Source organism: Sycon ciliatum, chromosome 12 (assembly GCF_964019385.1).
Source record: "Sycon ciliatum chromosome 12, ocSycCili1.1, whole genome shotgun sequence".
Lineage (NCBI taxonomy): Eukaryota > Metazoa > Porifera > Calcarea > Leucosolenida > Sycettidae > Sycon > Sycon ciliatum.
In genome coordinates, this window is record NC_088654.1 from 15,089,322 (window position 1) to 15,108,466 (window position 19,145).

The 19,145-nt window shown below is 45.8% G+C and overlaps 1 protein-coding gene across 1 annotated transcript in view; it reads left to right on the forward strand.

Annotated features, from left to right (window-relative positions):
* Positions 1-19,083, forward strand: part of LOC135828021 (uncharacterized) — a 49,434-nt gene extending 30,351 nt beyond the window's left edge. Inside the window, exons 4-7 of the mRNA XM_065340457.1 lie at positions 7,045-7,395; positions 8,615-8,761; positions 10,508-10,621; positions 17,025-19,083. Coding sequence (XP_065196529.1) covers positions 7,045-7,395; positions 8,615-8,761; positions 10,508-10,621; positions 17,025-17,464 — 1,052 coding nt within the window. The 3' untranslated portion in view covers positions 17,465-19,083. The remainder of the gene's footprint in view (positions 1-7,044; positions 7,396-8,614; positions 8,762-10,507; positions 10,622-17,024) is intronic.
* The last annotated feature ends 62 nt before the right edge of the window (positions 19,084-19,145 follow it).

A 19,145-nucleotide genomic window follows, 5' to 3' on the forward strand; every position in this document is an offset into this window, starting at 1 on the left:
TGTCGGACTCCAGAGATATCGCGCGCCGTATTCAGGTATTCTTACCTGGGCAAAATCAAATTTTTGATCGAACTCTTCGCCATTTTGGTGGGAAATCCCTTTTTGCGTGCTCTTTGAGCGACTGAGTACTACAATGATGTAGCCGGCGGAAGTTTGAATCGCCTCAAATATATTTGAGCGTTCTGTGATGAAGGAGAGTGGAATGGTGTTGATGGGACGAATTTGCATGCATATTAGGCTTGGAGACGACTTTGCTCTGTTACGGCGGCTGATTTGTGACGGCTTCATAATGGAACTTGGCATCCTGCCGTTCCTCCTGCCTAGAGCTTTCCAACGAGCCCTAGATTGTGAGAATCAAGCGAAGTAGACCAAAGTTATGACCTGGTGAAGTTTAATATTGTACTGATCTGAATTCGTGCGTAGGCTTCACAAGTGAACTAAATCAGTCAAAATGTTGACCTGAAAAACGGGTACGGAAAACTCTGAAAAATTCTGCAAAATGGCACTGGGCAATCCGCATGGGGTAGAGAGCACTTGGTAACACTGCGCCTCCATCCCAGCAATTCGTGCCCGACATATCAACGCCCGGACGTCAGCTTTAGCTTTAAAGTCAAGGCCCCTCCGAGGGCTCTCTCTCCAGCCAGAATTATGTTGGTGAGCGACTCTTGTGATGCGGGTGGAAGTAGCAAACTGTGCGCTCAAGGTCCTTGGATTTATCAGGCCCAATCCACCCAGGCGGCAAGGAAGCTCAAATACGCTACGTAAAACATTGCCTGGGGACGCAGGGCAGGTTAGCTCTGGGATAAATTTGTTGCATATGGCGTTCTCAAGTGGCTCCAGCAAATGCTCCGGTACTCATTGCTCGGCAAAGGAAAGTCCATTTTCCCCGTAATCCCGAGGGATATGCTTGCAGAATAGGGCGGTAAGACGATTGCTCTATACATTACGCATTCTGGTCACACCATTGGGCAGAACTGCACAGTTTGTACTTGTCGTTGACCAACAAGAAAACAGGGCAATGATGACGAAGCTACCATAGCCCGGTCAAGAACAGTATGAAATAACCCAAAGGCAAGCGCCTACCGATGTATGTACTACTAGTAACTTTATGAGCTTTGTATGAGCATTTTCAGCCGAGTCTCACGCGAACCGTGAAATTTATTTATTTTTATGAGCATTTTAGTTGGGAAAAAGGAAAGTGTGCAAAGTGCGAGTTAACCCTCATTCCATGTTGACTTTTTCCTACGTTCCCAGTTTATCGGAGTCCGTTTGGACCCCAGTTATATTTCGCTGAGTATCCATGAGCTCAGACCATATTTTAGAGTTTTTGTTCTTGTGTTTCTCTTCACGTTTATCACTGATGAAAACAAACTACGTTTTTTAGCAGAAAGGTGAAGTATGACGTGAAGGAGACATGAAACCAGCAACTGAGCATTTCCGATTATATGGCCGAAAAGTAGTGCTTTCTTACTTGACACACATACACGAACTGGGTTGGTTTTTGGAAACTGGAACTAGATATTTTGGCAACTGCTGTTCACACAGGCTAGGTAAATGGACACGGATGCGGGGTCCATTCGCAAGGGGAATATTTTGCTTCCGGCTAGTAAATGGTCTACCAAAGCTCCATAAAGGACTGTATGACACAGTATTTTCTTCAAACACTTTTGGAGAATCAAAAATACGTGTCCGGGGTGCGAATGGACCCCGCATCCGCGTCCGTTTATCTACCCTGTTTGAACGGCAGTTGCCAAAATATCTAGTTCCAGTTTCCATAAAACAACACAGTTCGTGTATGTGTGTCAAGTAAGAAAGCAGCTGTGTGTGCCAACACAACAGTCATTATTCGTGTTTTCTGTTAGCTCAAAGTCAACGCGACACTGAATACGAGCATTCGCAAAGTCGGTATCGAGCTGCCCCAAGAAAATGAGATGCATGGATGCCTTCTCATTGGTGATGCAGGCAGGCTTGTTGGACAGCTAAGCCATAGGTGATGAACACTATACCACCTATTGTACCTGAATACGATGTAGGTTTCTGGGGTTCAAACGGCCCCACGCATGATTTCCGAAATAAAATTGAAACCAATCAAGAACTTCTAACCCAGACAATTTGATGACCTCTCATAACTAGTTGTTGAGGAATACTTGTATTTTCAGAGAGATATCATGAAAGAAAATAAAGATATACCAAAAACCAGACCCCTGGGGTCCGTTTGGACCCCACAACCCGGAATGAGGGTTAAATATTTTATTACTTGGGGACCCCGTGTGCTAGTTTGTACGTGACGCGTGTGGGTTACAATGAGGGCTGCGTCCCACCCGCCTGTGTGGATTCACATGAACCGTGAGTTACGAAGTCGGAAGAACATGTTGAACTGTCTCTACTGGGTTGACAGCTAAACCATAGCTCAGTGATTAGAGCATGGCTGGCCTCAATCGAAGCTCCCTAGTTCGAGTCCTGGTGGTGACAAACATTTTTTTCACTCTAGAATTTTCCCATTGGTATCTTTCCCTCAAATCAATGAATAATGTGCAAAACGAGTTTGGAAAAGATACTGCTGCAAGAAAGACACACATTGAGAGAGATCAAGCATGTAAATCAATAATTGCACATCAAAGGTACTTGTATATCAATGCAGTCGAACTGATGCTGATGCTTTGCAATGTGAATATGTAAATGACGCTTCAAATCGGGGAGGGAATCTAAAATTGTCAATCTGGGAGGGAGACAATTCCAAAGTGAACCAGTTTTATGTAGAAATATATGCGGCTTCGGGATCGCCTATTCGCCAAGGCCAAACGTCTCGGATCTACAGATAGTTGGATAGCGTATAGACTCTCACGTAACTGTCTTACTTCCTTGCTCCGGAAGGCGAAACGCCATTATCACGAGAGCATGGCGAGAGACATGGCTCAGCATCATGGAACCCGTACATGGTGGCGCAAAGCAAAGATCCTTTGTAATGCGAATCGCCCGTCTCCGGTTATCCCTGACCTCTACCATGACAACCAAGCCTACCCAGCCACGAGTAATACGGAAAAGACGAATCTCCTAGCCAAAGTGTTTGCGAGCTACAGCCAGGCGCCACTACTAACACCTGACCTGCACTCAGCTGGTATTTTAACACCCACGACGATGTCAGCGAACGCACTGCGCAGGCCTCTGCGTATGCATTGCGTCATCGATTTTTTGAACGTGATCGCGGCCGACAGAGAAAACATGGCCGCGGTCTGTTTGCACCGCTGGGAGTCGTAAAATTACTGTTCTTCTGTCCCCGCGACCATTCAAATCATACGCGATACTCGAGGACCCACGAACTCACCACGTTCTCCCCGGTCGATTTCTCTGAAAGTTTGCACATCGTGAAACACCAGTATGAGAGGTGTTCAGGCCCATTTTCAAGGAATTTCCCTGGTTGGATCGTTCCAAAATCGGACTTCCATTTCTCGTTCGCGGCCATTTCTTGCGCGATGGAAGCGCCCTGCCCTGGTGAGTAACCAGCATCGCGCTTGGTAGAGAGTTGCTGCAATCAGCTCCCTGATGTCTTCGCTGCCATTGTCAGAAGCGACGGACCATGAATTTGTTTGAGAGTCTCTGGATGCTACTATTCCTCAGCCTAGTTTTCAGCCATTCCGTGCATCTTCTTCGCACGATTTATTTTGCAAAAAAATGAAAGTGTTCATGAGTTTTCTTGTCGGCCGCGCGTAGATGGGCCAGGCTGACCTGCGCAGATGGGCTGGGCAGTGCGTTCGCTGATATCCCTAAGGGCCACGTCCACTGTGAAGTTCTCCATACAACCATTCTCTGTGCAGTCCGTATTTGACACGCTATCCAGACTTCCCATTCAACGTAAAACCGCTGGACTGCTGAACAATCGCATCCTCCGTGAAACAGCGGAGGTCACGTCACAGTCTCTTTCCGCCCTTTTCAACCGCTGCTTGCTGTCCAGTACTCAGCCCAGGGAGAGGAAATCTGCCGTTGTTGTACCTGTGTTCAAGGGAAAAGGTAATCCTTCCCACCCAGTCAATTACCGTCCTAGTATATCGCTGTTAAATGCAGTTGCCAAATTGTATGAGTCTATGATTAGCCGTCAGTTTTACTCGTTTGTTGAGAGCCATAAAATTATCAGTTCCAGCCAGTTTGGCTTTTGTCGAAAGAGGTCAACAGTTGACCAATTGGTACAGCTTACCTCAATTGTTTCGCGTGCATTTGACTCTAAGTCTTCTTGTGACCAGCTGTTTCTTGATTTTTCTAAGGCCTTTGACAGAGTTAGTCATCATTTAGTTATTCAATCTGTTTCAGGTTGGTGTTCTCTTTCTGCCTGTTCTTGGGTGAAGGACTTCATCAGTGATCGTAGTATCTGCGTTCGCATTGGCCAAACTCTTTCTGACCCTTTGCCCATCACCGCTGGCGTACCCCAAGGTTCCCATCTCGGCCCGCTTCTTTTTAACCTGTGCATCAACTCCTTTCCTGATGCCCCTGCTTCTAGTACCCTATCCCTTTTTGCTGATGACTCTAATTTAATTCTTGTTTCTCCAGCAAACACCTCACTTACTATCCATCATGCATTGCTCCAGACTGACATTGATAAGTGTTGTCAATGGTCATCAGCTACTGCCATGACGTTTAACACCAGTAAATGCGTCCACCTACCCTTTCAAAAATATGCATTAGCCCCGGCCCGTCATCCCCCTTGACAATGAATGGTGTGCCTATTCAGAAAGGTGATAGCCACTGTCATCTCGGCGTGACTATCACTCCTTCACTAAATTTTTCTGACCATATAAAATCTATCACCCATAAGTTTCGCAGTCGTGTTTTTCTGTTGCGCCATATGGCCCATTTCCTTTCTGCTTCAACCGTGAATTTGCTCTACAAGTGTTACGTACGACCACTGTTAGAATACGCAGTCCCTGTCTGGTCATTCGCCGTATCCCATTCAGATTCGCTTACGTTAGACCGACTGCAAGCCGTTGCTGCTCGTTCATATCTGCTTTGTAAGACCCGGCACCCTCCTGAGTGGGAAACCCCGAAGCAGATTCTTAATCGTACTTGCGACTGGTCATCCCTGAAGTGGCGTCGTCAGATTCTGTCCTTGCTGTATTTTCATCATGTCTTTTACCAGTTTCCGTCTTTGCTAATTCGTTTCAAATTCAATGTATCTCTTAGTTGTCGTCACCCGTCCTCTATAGTTTTACCTCGTTCTGGCGCCCATTTCCTTAAATCCCCTCTCTTCAGATTATCTGTGGAATGGAACAAACTTCCAGAACACATTCGCTGCGTTCAGTCCTCTGTCAATTTCCGCATTGCTCTAAAGGCTCATTACTCACAGCATAGATATTCTCTGACTGGAATTCCGAACTTTTCCGTTTGATAATTTTTTTCCTTGAAATTAATCCTTGCTGGGTTTTTTTCATCAAATGTCCCGCTATTAACTGCAGAGGTGATTTCTTCCCTCGTCGATTTCTTTCCTGCTTTTATGTATCTATTATTGCACGATTAAAGAGGTCAATATATGAAATATAGAACGAGTAAAAGACCGAGGTCCCCCGAGGTCTTTTACGAGGTCTATATTTCATATATTGACCGATTATGAGGGCAATAATAGATTTATCACGACATAGCATACCTAAAACTGTTTTTGCTTTGCTATAGGAAGAAAGGAATACTATTGTAATAGTATAATAGTATGTACATATGCCGTTTACATTGGACATTACTTCTGTGTAAACTGAAGTTTTCAGTTGTCTCTTGTAGTATGTTCCCCAAGTTCTTTGACTGAGAATCTGACAGTTTGGGTTCAAATCCCAGCATTTGGCTTCAGATTTTTCTTCTTTCAATTCTGATTTTTTTCTAAGTTGAGGAAAAAGTTCTAAGTCCTCGGGCTAAGTGGTCAATAATAAGTGGTCAATATAAGCGGTCAATATATGCTGATATTTGACCGCTTAGAGATCACAAGTTTCTGTGGGGGTCAATAATAAGAGAGTGATAAACCTCGATATTTAGGTACTTGTTTCCCTTCTTCCCATGCTTCATCTTCCACTCTCCTCTCCCCCATTTCCCCATTTTTCTTGCGATATTTATGTAGGAGACTTCCGTGATTTGCTTTTGGAGAATCCTTTTAAATAAATACAATACAATACAAATAGGGAGGGAAAATGCGACCATGTGAGTTGCTTGTAAACATTTCGAAGTCTGAAGAATATGTTGAACGGTCTCTCCTTGGTTGACAGCTATAGCTTACGGTATCGTTGGCCTCAAACAAAGGTCCCTGATTCAAGTCCTGGTGGTGGTGCCAATCATTTTTTCTTCAGACTTTTCCCATTAATTTTGAATCTTTCCCTCAAACCAATGAAGATGTGAGTAAGAGATGAGGTTTGAGCGGCTATGGGCGCTACTACCTGAGACGGTAATCGCAAAGTGGGAGAGATAAAGTTACTCTGGGTAAAATAATTGATGTAGTTAAATAAAGACAACTAGAAAATGAAAGACGGAGAAATTGCAGGGATTTTAATTGACACAGTCTACCGGAATTCAACTTCAATTTTTGATTCACAGTTGATATACTCAGCCTACTCGAGCTCACGTGATGAGGGTTGAATTGCCATAAACATCTGTTGTTTTTGCAGGCAGTTTTGCTTTGTTGCAGATTTGAGGATTTGAAGGCGACTAACAAGTCTATAGTAAATACACGAGCTTATCGAAAAGCTAACAATTCTTGCCTGAACATTGTACTCAATACTTATGTGGAAATAGGAGAGGTCTAAAATCTATTCCGCATAAACTAGGTGACAATAGTGTAAAAGTCAATTTAGTTGTCACCAAGAGTTTCGTATTCTGGACGAAGCATCAGAAACCAGCTATTGGTGAAGCGCCATAATGGTCGGACTAAGAACAAGCTTTAAAACTCAATGGTTTTCCACCATCTTTAGCATGTATAATAGCTTCTTCTTGTTGTCATGAGCACTCTTGAAAATAAAGCACACCTTAGCTCTCGGATTCACTGTACATGTTTCTGGTATTATAACATTGTCATTTCAGTGGTAGACCGATGCAATGGTAGTTCTACGTTTCAATGTCACACCAACAATGGAACGGCTGATTTCTTTTGCCAATGTCCCACTGGACGCGTGTATAACGGTATTGACTGTGTCAACACTTCGAGTTGCGATCCTGATGATCGTTCCCAGTCATGCAACAAGTATCCAGTTTGTCCGTTTAACAACCAATCCTTCACGTACGAATGCAGCTGCAGGACAGGACTAAAACTCGTCAAGCATCTCTGTGAACTTGCGAATGAGTGCTCAGAAGGGACGCACACGTGTGACGTCAATTCCTACTGTACCAACACGTTTGCTAACTTCACGTGCAATTGTAAACAGGGCTACGCAGGTGAGGCCATTGCACATTACCTCCTGTCATTCAGCAACCCGAATGCCTGTTAACATTTCCTTCTGTTGTCTGTTGACTCAAGTGAACAGGGGTAACCATAGGTAGCAGCCATAGTTTTCTTCTTTTTTCACTTGTGAATTGTATTTTACACTTACTGTCTGTACTGCATGGCACATCATGAAAAAAGACAGTACAAGGAGGTGAAGAGTATAGTGTAAAGAGAATAAAATTATAGTAATCCAATATCCGAGCACAGTATTTACTAGGGCTGCAACGAATATTCTATTTCACAAACAAACGAATACTCATCCATAACGAACGAATAACGAATATTCTCTCAAATTTCTGAATTATCTCTAAGGTTGAAACAATTATTTAAATAGGAACTAAATCGATTTTTTTGTAAATGAATCGAATATTCTATACCAAAAGAATATTAGAAAGAGTTTGGCTAGTCCCCAGTTGTTCTAGACCAAGTAGATGTCTAGTGGAGTCATGTCCACCACTCTTGTGAGTCATAGTCCCCTTTCTCAACACATAACAAATGTACATATCACTCCATCTGTTCAAGAATTACTACAAATTGATCGACAGAAGCAGAGTGTGCGCACGTTTCAAAACGAAAAAGGGGAAAATATTCCTTCCATCGGGTTCCTAACGAATATCAGTCGAATATTCGACTATTCCTTGCAGCCCTAGTATTTACCATAATAAGAATCTGCGGAATATGAAATAATTTGACTTATCATGTACGACCCACCTAGGCCTAAACAACAACCAGTTGAGCAGACGCCTCAGGCATAGGTACCTTCACGGCTTAAACCATCATACAAAACACGTTTTATTGGCCGGCTCAGAGCGTAGCGAGGGAAACAAGTATGCGAGGGTTATAGTGAGATGGTGTTCTAAACACAGTGCCACTAAATGAGAACAGTACGTAGATTTTCGTATCGAAATGTGTTGCCTACAGTCGAAATTCTAAACTTCCCTAAGTACCTTTAATTTCAGCTGTCTACTGCTAGTACACTGGTACATAAAGGTGTGAGCGGATGTGTATACCGGTATATGTACTTCCAACTGCATTTGTCTAACCAGTCCGGACTTATTCCTCTTCAACGCCACTTTGAACCCTTTGCAATGAATCCAATCTGCCTTGAAGTGACTTGCCTAATATGCTCTATCCTTTGTTGTGTTTGTTTTTGCTACTGATTACAAAAAGGAGACGGCCTGTTGTGCGTTGATGTCGAAGAATGCAGAGCAGCTAATGCAAATTGCGGCAGCAACAGCAGATGTGTCAACTCACTGGGAAGCTACTTCTGCGCATGCACAGCAGGATTCATTCGGTCAAAGCCCCCTTCAATCATTGGTGAGAATTCCCGTGGAAAGAAGTATTTTGTGTCGCAGAGTACACTTTCTACTTGGAGAGCACAAAGAAAAGACTTGAAATAGAACACTGAGGTAAGTAAGTAATTAAATTATCGTGTCCGTTCCCGAAGGGAACTCACGACGGCCGCTAACGCCTGGTCAACCCTAGCGGCAGATGCAGCGCCTAACGGTGGGGGTGAGTGGATAAGTCTCACAACCACTGGCACAAGTGCCTAGAACGACCCCATTAGCTGCATCCATGTACCCCTTGTGCCTGGCCACAAGTTCCCAGTTGACTGTGGGTAGCAGCACGGCTGGAAAAACCGCTCCCAGGCAGGACTTGAACCAGGTACCTCTCGTACCTCAGGTACCTCTCGTATCTCAATCATAGTCTTTGACCAACCCACTGTGCCTGCCTGAGGTGATGATGACAATCCATTTAAAAAGAGAGGAGGACTGACATAGGACTGGGTTAAAGCTCGATTGGACTAAAAACGCCCACCTACCATCCTGTTCTAATCCTGATGGTATGGTATTGATTTATTGGAATTCGGTATCTCAACAGTACAATGTACAACTGATATCAGCATCCACTGTGCAGACTGCCTTGGATCAACCAAAAACGGTCTTTTGAGGGGTCCATTTTATGGAACACCCTGCCATCCGACGTGCGTGGTATTACCCAGTACCACCAGTTCAAACAAGCCTGCCTCCCGTTCTGTCTTGCTAGCAGTAGCACCCACTACTGAACACTACAGGAATCTTTGAACGTTTGCGGTACTCCACAGTACCAGTCATGTGCTGTTTACCGACTCCCCGTTGTTGTATTCTAACGTTAACGTTATTCATTGACTGAGCGTTCTTTGCTTTGTACTACACCCTGCTATCATGTTAGGCTATTTCCTACAATATTTTACTGTTTCCATTCGCTTCCATGTAATTGGGCGACACCGCCCGTTTGGTTCTGCGAATTCAAATAAAAATGTACCTACCTACCTAGCTCAATTCGCCCTTGCAACTGATAATTATCTTTCAGCTTTGTGATCACCAAATTAGTGGGATTTCGACTTTTGGTGTTTGGTTGTTGCAACCCCCAACCCCATCCCCCCCCCCCCCCCCCCTAGCCCTTGCCGCATAATGCTAGAAAAAGTGCCAGATTCTGATGGAACAGCAGTAAGATTACCAAAACAATACAAACATTGTGACAGGATTTTCTTTGAATTCTGCTCCGCTTCCTTATCCACGTGCCAATAATGCATGGCGCGTACCAGAAAATGTACCAAATTCTGTCAATGTTTTTGCAAGCATTATCCGCCAATGGTTACCCCCTGCCCCATCATTGAAGAGGTACATACACTAGCTGATAATGGGACGCCGACGTCCCACGGAAGCTTTAAAAGGCGGTACTTGACCTGCCCGGTTTGCGAGCCCGAAAACATTTTTAGGGAGCATACTTATTGAAAAGTGATAGTGGTGCTACCTGGTCCTATCTAGACCGGGACACTACCTCGTCCTGATTCTATGGTGCTACCTGCTGGGCAGCTTACGCTTCTCCTTCCGATTGGAACTGAAACTTGACTGACTCACGACTGGCATTCAGAGCGGAGACAAACTTCCCACTCGGCAAGTACATGTACATAAGATGGACTCAAAAACCTATTTGCTACAACTTTTTCAGATTACACTGTATGTGTCTGAAAGGATATCTGTGCTTTGTACATCTGTACTCTGGTTTGAATTGTCTTAGGTGACACAGACTGTGTCAATGCTAACGAATGCCACTCACAGCCGTGTGGAACGGGTGCTAGCTGTGTCGACACGCCGGGGTCATACTATTGCCAGTATACTAGTACTGGCTTAGGTATGTTTGACAACAATCCATGTATGCCCACCTACACCATAGTCATAAACGAAACTGTACTGTACTGTTATTCTGCTCCATCCACACCATTGGAGTCGCAGTTTTATTTCTCAGATGTGTTGTTTGTTTGTTTGTTCATTTATTTACGGATTCTCCAGAGGTAAATGGATACCTTTTTTCTTTTTTTTTATGTTTGTTTGAATTCGGATAGCTCAACAGTACAGAAGCACAACTACAAAGAGTACCGAATAGAAAGCCCCGAGAACGGGAAACCAAAAACAAAACAGCAACATCAAGTTACTGATTATGCACATTGCTTGAAAGCAAATCACAACAATGATTAAGAGTTGTCTTTTAGCCAAATAGCCAATTTGACGCGGAAATCTGCGATAGTAGTGCAGGACTTCAGGTCGTCCGGTAAATAATTCCAAACAAGAGCCGATTTACTTGAAAAGGACAGAAAGCCAGACATAGATCTATAGCGATTGATACTCATGTTATGAGTTGTAGAGCCGCGAGTAGTTCGGGTAGACGTACAGATGGGAAAAAGGGACTGCAAGCAAACAGCCGGCTTAATACAGTAACAGTGGAAAATAAATACAAGGAACAAAAATACTGATCGATATTGGAAAGAGGAAACTTTGAGGTGGTGAAGAAGTGGCGTGATATTAGCTTGGGGTGATGCGCCACAAGCAACTCGTACAGCGCGCCGGTGGAGTGAGGCTAGCTTGTTTCTATTTTTAGCAGATATAAACGAAAGGTATACTGTACAGGGAGAGCATATTCTAGATCAGGCTGAATAACACCGACAACGAAAGTACGGCGGGCAAACAGGTTCATCTGGCGGAAAGATCGACGCAGTACACCGATCTTCCGTTAGGCTTTCCGGACGACATTGTTAATGTGTTGGTCAAAGGACAGCTTATTGTCAAAAACGACTTCTAAGCATCTGGTGCTTTCCACTTCCCCTAGCGTAACATTTGACAAGGTGATTTGCAGTTGTTGCCTTTGTTGTTGTTGCTGACTCCCTGTGGCACGTTTGGGATGGATTTGCATGACAACGGTTTTGTCGGTATTTATCTCCATACCAATGGAGCCAAGGTGGTTGTTTAGTATCTCCAGTGCAGATGACAACTTGGCTTCGGAACGCGCCTTCGACGGATCACTAGAGTAGACTGTCTTGTCATCCGCGAACATCAGTAACTTTGAGCCCGCTGTCTCCGCAAGCCGGGAAAGGTCCCTCAGGTAGACATTAAAGAGGGTAGGGCCTAAAATACTTCCCTGAGGAACTCCTCGAGACACTGCAAGACTTGAAGACTGGCTGGCTTGCGTGACGACACGCTGAGATCTCCCGGCGAGGTACGACGCAAACCAACGCAGGGCGCTTGCATGAACCCCCATGCCATGGAGCGCAACGAGTAACTGTTAATGCTGGACGCGATCAAACGCCTTGCTGAGGTCGACAAAGGCTACACTGGTAGTCTCTCCGCGGTCCTGGGCCAGTTTCCAATCATTTACAGCAAGTGTGAGCAGTTGTGTCGTGGAACGAGCTGGTCGGAACCCAAATTGGTGATCGTGGAGGTGATTTTCGATGGTCAAACTGTCACATACCTGATTTAGAACCAGGCGTTCCAGAGTCTTAGCCAGAATCGACGTGAGTGACACAGGACGATAGTTCGAAGGAGAAGTAGGATCGCCCATACGGGATTTCAATATCGGCGTGACATTAGCCTGTTTAGCATGTACACCCGTGATGTCCCTGCCATAGCCCATCCTGCTCCATCTCTGCAATTTGCCGATGACATTGCAGTGCACTGCCACAGAAAATCAGTGCTAGCCACATCAGCCTGCCTGTCAGGGGCCGTCACCAACGTCGCTGACTGGCTCAAGCATCGACATCTGCTACTAAATGACAAGAAGAGCCAGGTCCTGTCAATTGTACCACAACGCAATGCGGGTCAGCATGTCGCTGTCCGCTGCAACCAGACAGAGCTTCCCCTGAGCCCAACAGCAAGGTACCTCGGCGTGACCCTTGACGCCGCTGTGAAGTGGGACCCGCATGTTGACGCGATGGCGAAGAAAGTTGTGCAGAAGATTGGAGCATTGTGGCGGTCCCGCAGATGTCTGAGCCTCAGTAGTCGCATCCAGTATGTGAGGTCAGTCATCATGCCTGACCTCCTATATGGGTCTAACGCCTTCTCTTCCTCCCTCAAGGTTTCGCAGCTTGATCGCCTTCAGGTCCTGCAGAACCGAGCGGCGAGAGCGGTATACGGTTTGCCGCCTCACACCTCGGCTCAGCCTCTGCTCGAACGGATGTCCCTGTACAGAGTTCGGGAGTGCTACGCCCAGAAGCGGCTCGTCCTGGTGTGGCGCTGTGTCAATGGGAAAGCCAGCAGTGTCCTCCAGGACCTATTCTCACCGTCAGCTGGCAGCACCATCCGGCACCAGGTTTCCAGGGGCCTCACTGTCCCCTCGGCACAGTCAGAAGCCGGCAGATCTCGCCTGGCCTTTCAGGCAGCCTTGGCCTGGAACGCTCTCCCAAGGAGTGTAAGGGAGATCAAGGCTGCCCAGCAATTTAAGCTTGCCTCCATCCCCTACACCTTGCAATGAACGCTCTGTCTGACTTTTCCCGTCCACACACCACGTCATTTACTCTTCTCTGCGTGCTTGTGCGCTTATGAACTCTTTGTGTTCCCTCTGTTGACGCTTCAAAACCGCTCTATTGACACTGCAAAATCGCTCTGTTGATGCTACAAAATTGCTTATCATCTCCCTCCCTCCCTCCCCCCCCCCCTCTCTCTCTCTCTCTCTCTCTCTCTGTCTCTCTCTCTCTCTCTCTCTCTCTCTCTCTCTCTCTCTCTCCCCGTAGCTCTCTCCCTTTTGAAATTCGCTTCCATAGAATTGGGCACCATTGCCCGTTTGGCCTTGCGAAGCAAAATAAAAATCAACAACAACAAGCCAACTTGAATTGTGTCGGGAACACAGCAGTGCACAAAGAGGTATTAAATATTAGGGTGAGGGAGAAGGCGATAACTGGTGCAACGGCCTTCAGGATGCTCGGGAGGAGACCATCTGGCCCAGGCGCTTTCGTACCGTCGAGTTTCTGAAGGTGCCGAAGTACCTCATCCTCAGAAATAGGGCGAAACTCGTGCAAGTCACACGGTCTTGGGGTACCTTTTGGAACAACATAAGCCGGGTTCGGATCTGACACAATACTATGGAAATACCTGTTCAAGGTATCTGCCTGGACGAGAGGCTCAGCTCTTGGGTTTGTGCGCCGGGTGACTGAGTTGATGGTGCTCCAAAGACGCCTAGGATCTCGCCGGTAATCGTCACAGATGGAGCGGAAATGGCCATTTCGGAGTTGGCGATAAAGGTTATTGCATTTGCTGCGCAAAACTTTGAACTCCTTCTGTAGAACCGTACTACTGCAGTCAGACGAGCGGTACTTTCTGTAGACGGTTTTACGTCGCCTAATGAGAGCTAGTAATTCCGGTGTCATGAATGGGCACTTCTTACTTTTTCCAGGGGATTGTCTCCGTGATATTACGTAGGGTGCAACCACATCCAAGGCGTCTTCAAATTTTCCTTGCCACTCTTCTAGCATTACATCGACCGACGGGAACGAGAAGGATCCGAGATCAGAAATTGACAATAAATGAGAGAGATCAGAGGCAGAGGCCTTACTGTAATCACGGCGGCGGGATCGATATATTTGTCCTTGTGTTGGAATTGACTTCGGAAAAATAATACTGGTGTGAACAAACTCATGATCGGTGAACTCACAGGAGTGAACGCTTCCGTGCTCAACACAATCCATGTTCGTTAGTACACAGTCGAGAAGTGTTTTAGATGTAGGTGTGATCCTTGTAGGGTGCGTAAGCATATTCTTCAGATCAAGGGGAAGTAGCAGGTATGTGTTCAAATTGTCAAAATGATGCGTTTGAGGGGACAAGAAATCAACATTTAAGTCGCCCATCAGAATGAGATCTTAGCCCTGAATGTCATACATGACTTGCTGTGGTACTTATGCTAAATCGTATTCTTATTGCACGGGACAAGCGTTTGTGTACCGGCATATGCCTTCTAGATATGTCAAAGGCATTCGACAAGGTTCGTCATGAACGGCTACTCCAGGACCTATTCGATATCGGCATAACAGGAACAGCCCTAAAGTGGTTTTCCGCCTATCTGTCGGGCCCTACTCAGCGTATCTGTATTGGACGGGATCAGAGTGCCATTTCTGCACCATCCTGTGGCGTGCCACAAGGTTCTGTTCTAGGACCGATCCTTTTCAGTATCTACACCCGCGAAGTTCCAACCATAGCTAACCAGTCTTCATCAGTTCAATTTGCCGATGACATCGCGCTGATCAGCAGCAGCACATCACTGGACACGGTATCTGCTACGCTATCGGCCTCGGTTTCTGCACTTGCTGACTGATTGCAGACCCGTGGTCTCATTTTGAATGCAGCCAAGAGCCACGTGATCCCTGTATACCCCAACAGGCAGCCTCAGCAGCCCCAGCATACGATCAATGTAAACTGTCATGAAACGCCGATTCCTGTCGTTACTGCGGCCAGGTATCTTGGAGTGCTCCTCGACTCGGATCTGTCATGGACGCCCCATGTTGATCGCTGCACCGCTCGACTGGCCCAGAGGATCGGAGCACTATGGAGGTTGCGTTGCTGCTTGACTCATCAGAGCCGAGTTCTCTACTTTAAAGCGATCATCATGTCTGACCTGATGTACGGATCCAATGCGTTTTCCCCGCTTCTTACTGCCAGCCAATTGGATCGGCTACAAGTCATGCAGAATCGGGCGTCAAGGGCGGTTTTCGGACTCTCGCATCACACCTCCGCGCGTACCCTCCTGCTGCAATTGGACACCTACAGAGTATCCGAGATATTCAGGCAGAAGTTCATCGTTCTGGTCTGGAGGTCTCGGAATGGGCACGCAAGTTCTGATCTGCAAGCCCTCCTAGTTCCTTCGTCTGCTGGCCCAACTAGGTTGCACTCCACCATGGGTCTGCGCCAACCGCCAGTTTCCACCAGGTTCGGCAAGGGTTGCCTCGCGTTCCGGGGCGCCCAGCTGTGGAACACCTTACCCAGCGACATACGTGCCATCTCCACGCTCCGCCAGTTCCGCGCCAGCATGATCCCGCACACCCTTACTACCTAGAGTACCAAACGTCCTGTTTGATGATCAGCTGGCTTAGTTTTTCTCCACCTCTATCCTAATGACATCAGTCCCCAATTTCATTTATTACTGCTTTCTATCTGCATTCGCCACCTTTTCATTGGGCAGATCTGCCCGTTTGGTTTGCGAATTAAAATAAACACAACAACAACAACAACTGTAAAGATTGCCAAAAAGCCGCCGGTGCGGACGGTGGCCTGTAGAGACAGCCAATGAGGAATGGTTCACCTGCTTCTCGTTTTTTGGAACGCAACCAAACCATTTCCAGGTCGATGTGCTGAATCAACATCCGCTTAAACCCAAGTTGCAACCTGCTGTAAATCACTACACCGCCGCGCTTTTGGCAAGGTGTTCCATTTGTACAGGAGCAGTTGTAATTGCACGTTCTGTCGAGACGGTGCATTGAGAACCCCCGGATGTCGACTTCTGAGTCCGAGATGCTGTTGTCGAGCCATGTTTCTGATACTGCTAAAATGTCTAAGTTATGGACCCGGACAAGCTTGGACAACACGAAAAGTTTATTTCGCAAACTACAAATATTAATATGACCAATAGATATAGAAGAATATGTAATGCAATGAGGGGAAGGGTGTGATGAACTTGCGTGGGGCACAAAGGGTTGGGCAAGAGGATTTAGATTTGATCTGGCCTATCATGGGAGTCTCACCAAACCAATAAAATAATGAAAATAAAATTAATGTATGGAGCGCAAAAAAAACTCAAAATCTGAGATTTTCTAAGTCAAATGAGAGGAAGAACAATAGATTGAGAACCAGGGGTGCTAATAGAACACTGGAAAGGCACTAAAACAAAATAACTGCAGTAGCGGATTTAGACTATATTGTTCAACACGTGAAACTAGTTATGCCGGCAACTGAGAAGTGGTAAACTTCATACAGCTTCCTTACCTGGCGAATAAATAGCGTGGGACTACATGTATCGAGTGAACGTATATCAGCAGGAAGTTTATTCCAAGCAACAGCGATAAGGATAAGGAAAGATTTAGCGATGTCATCATTTCATGTTTCCTACATTTTATGCGCTTCCCTAGACACATCTAGGCTTCACATTCACCGTCGTCTTATGGTGTCGTTATCCCGTTTGAAAGCGCAGAGTCAAATATAAGACAACAACAACACAATCTTTGTCAGTAATGGCGTCTCATTGATTTTCCCATATTCTCCGTAATTCTTCTTCTGTACAGGAATTCCGGATGAAGGCGACACACAGCTCTCTGGGCTCTCGATTGCATTATTTGCGATTTGTGGTGTGCTCTTGGTTGCGGCACTTGTACTGTCCGTGCTTCTGGTCAAGGCGAGGCGTTCTGTTCGCAGGTCAATCATCACGCACACCAAGGCCCGAGGTGCCAGATGCGGACACCAATCTCGGCAAACCTCTGAGAGACAGTGCCAGATGAATCCTTGCAGTGAGGAGCAATGCACTGAGACCAATCTCAGGATGATGCCGAATCCTACAACAACCGGAGCTGCAAGCAGCAACTTCGATACCACCTACGAGTCTGCCGAGGCGGTGAGACATCTTGTGGATAACGAAGCGTACGGTGTGGCTGAAAGCCTGAGCACTGTTCCTGGTGGCCAACGCAGTGCTGCACAAACAGCCGATACTCTTTACGAATGTTTGTGATTCACTCACGTGATCACGTCACTTCACCTCAGGTAATCCCAGTATCATTCGAAGCCTGACCTTTCTTTTAAAATACACCTACACCAACTATTGCCAAACGCACTGAGCAACGCAACACAGTTCTCCATCAGTACTCTTGCCCCTAAAGCAGACAATTCGCAACAGTTCCATCGTCAAAGATTTGCAATAACATGTGATGCAGCACGCAATAGAAACAGAAAACAAACCAAAAAAATCACATTTTGGCCTCATCTATACATGTACTTTGTCTTCTTCCCGCTCATATTGGTTTGACGTAGCTGTTGGCCACACTGCACGTCGCCTTTGTTTGCGAATTGTCGGCACTGTCTTACACCTGATAGTAATGTGTAAAGTGTTCCTGCAAGGCATGCATCTTTGATTTATCACATCTCGTACTCATCCTCGCTGTTTGCCTCTTACTTTTCACAGTAGTCTGCGACATTGAGGTCGGCAGGGCAGCCTGGCCCCGCCACCACTTCTCGCACATATTCGGCAATATAGTGGACTTTCGTATAAAAAAAATTAAAAAAAGATCAATTGTCATAAATGTCCCCCCGTATTCATTCTCACAACATAAACTTCGATTGTCACGCGCATTGCATCTGATGTCATCACAGGTAATTGATCAGTGACGTCAACAGTTACTGTTGTCTTTTTCTGCATCTGCTGCCCGCATTTTCTTGGTGTTACTTCAAGTAGTACTAGTAGGATTCCCTCGGAAGCTGAGACGAATACTCACATCTTTGAAACGTTTTTCAAGCTTTGCTGCTTCTCATTATCTTTGTACCTTTGCCTTTGGTTTTTCTTCGCATCCTCCGGTCTATGGATAGCCAATTTGCCACCGATCGCTTCTTTTTTCTCCCATTGGATCAACCTCTTTTGCGTTAAACAAACGAGTAAAAAAAGCACGCATATGTAGACTTCATGCCCACATCCTCATAGCTTATCATTGTGTTATTAGAATTGGATCGTTTCACTTTGCTTTTTCCCGAACACATGATTCAATCGTGCCAATTTTATTGATTATTGACTTTACGGTGTTCATTTTACTACATGCATAGTCTCGGCATTGTAATGGTGAAGGAGACCCTGGTTCTTTTCCCGCTGGAACGCCTGTTCCGTACCCATTGCTGCATTCAGCACATTTTGTTCCGATTTTAATGTGGATACTCGTCCACTTTCCACTGTTGTATTCTTCAAATTTCTTTTCAGACTTTGCCTCCTTGCTTTAATGCAGATTTCTGGCTGAACAATATTGCCGAAATGGTAGCTTCTTCGCATTCTGCATTATTACATTCGCCTGTGTTAACACCATTGGGCATCAGTTGTAAACCATAATGAAGCATTTTTCCGGTGTTCAGCACGAGCACCAATACACTGAGCCAATGCTCCAGCAGCATTAACGTTTCGTGTCTTATTTTCGCCTTGCGTACGCCCACTTTCAATGGCTCTGTGATTTTTGTCGTTTCGCTCCTTTGCATTTCTTGCCTTGGTTTTTGATAATTTTCACGCCTGTGAACGGCCACGTCTAATTATTTGCGTTAGCCTATTCAGCACATTGCAAGCTGTGAACTCAAAGAAAAACACTTTCACCGTAACATCCACCATTGTACATGTACCGTTGTGCTCGGTGAGATCCGATCGTAAGTGCACACCTTGG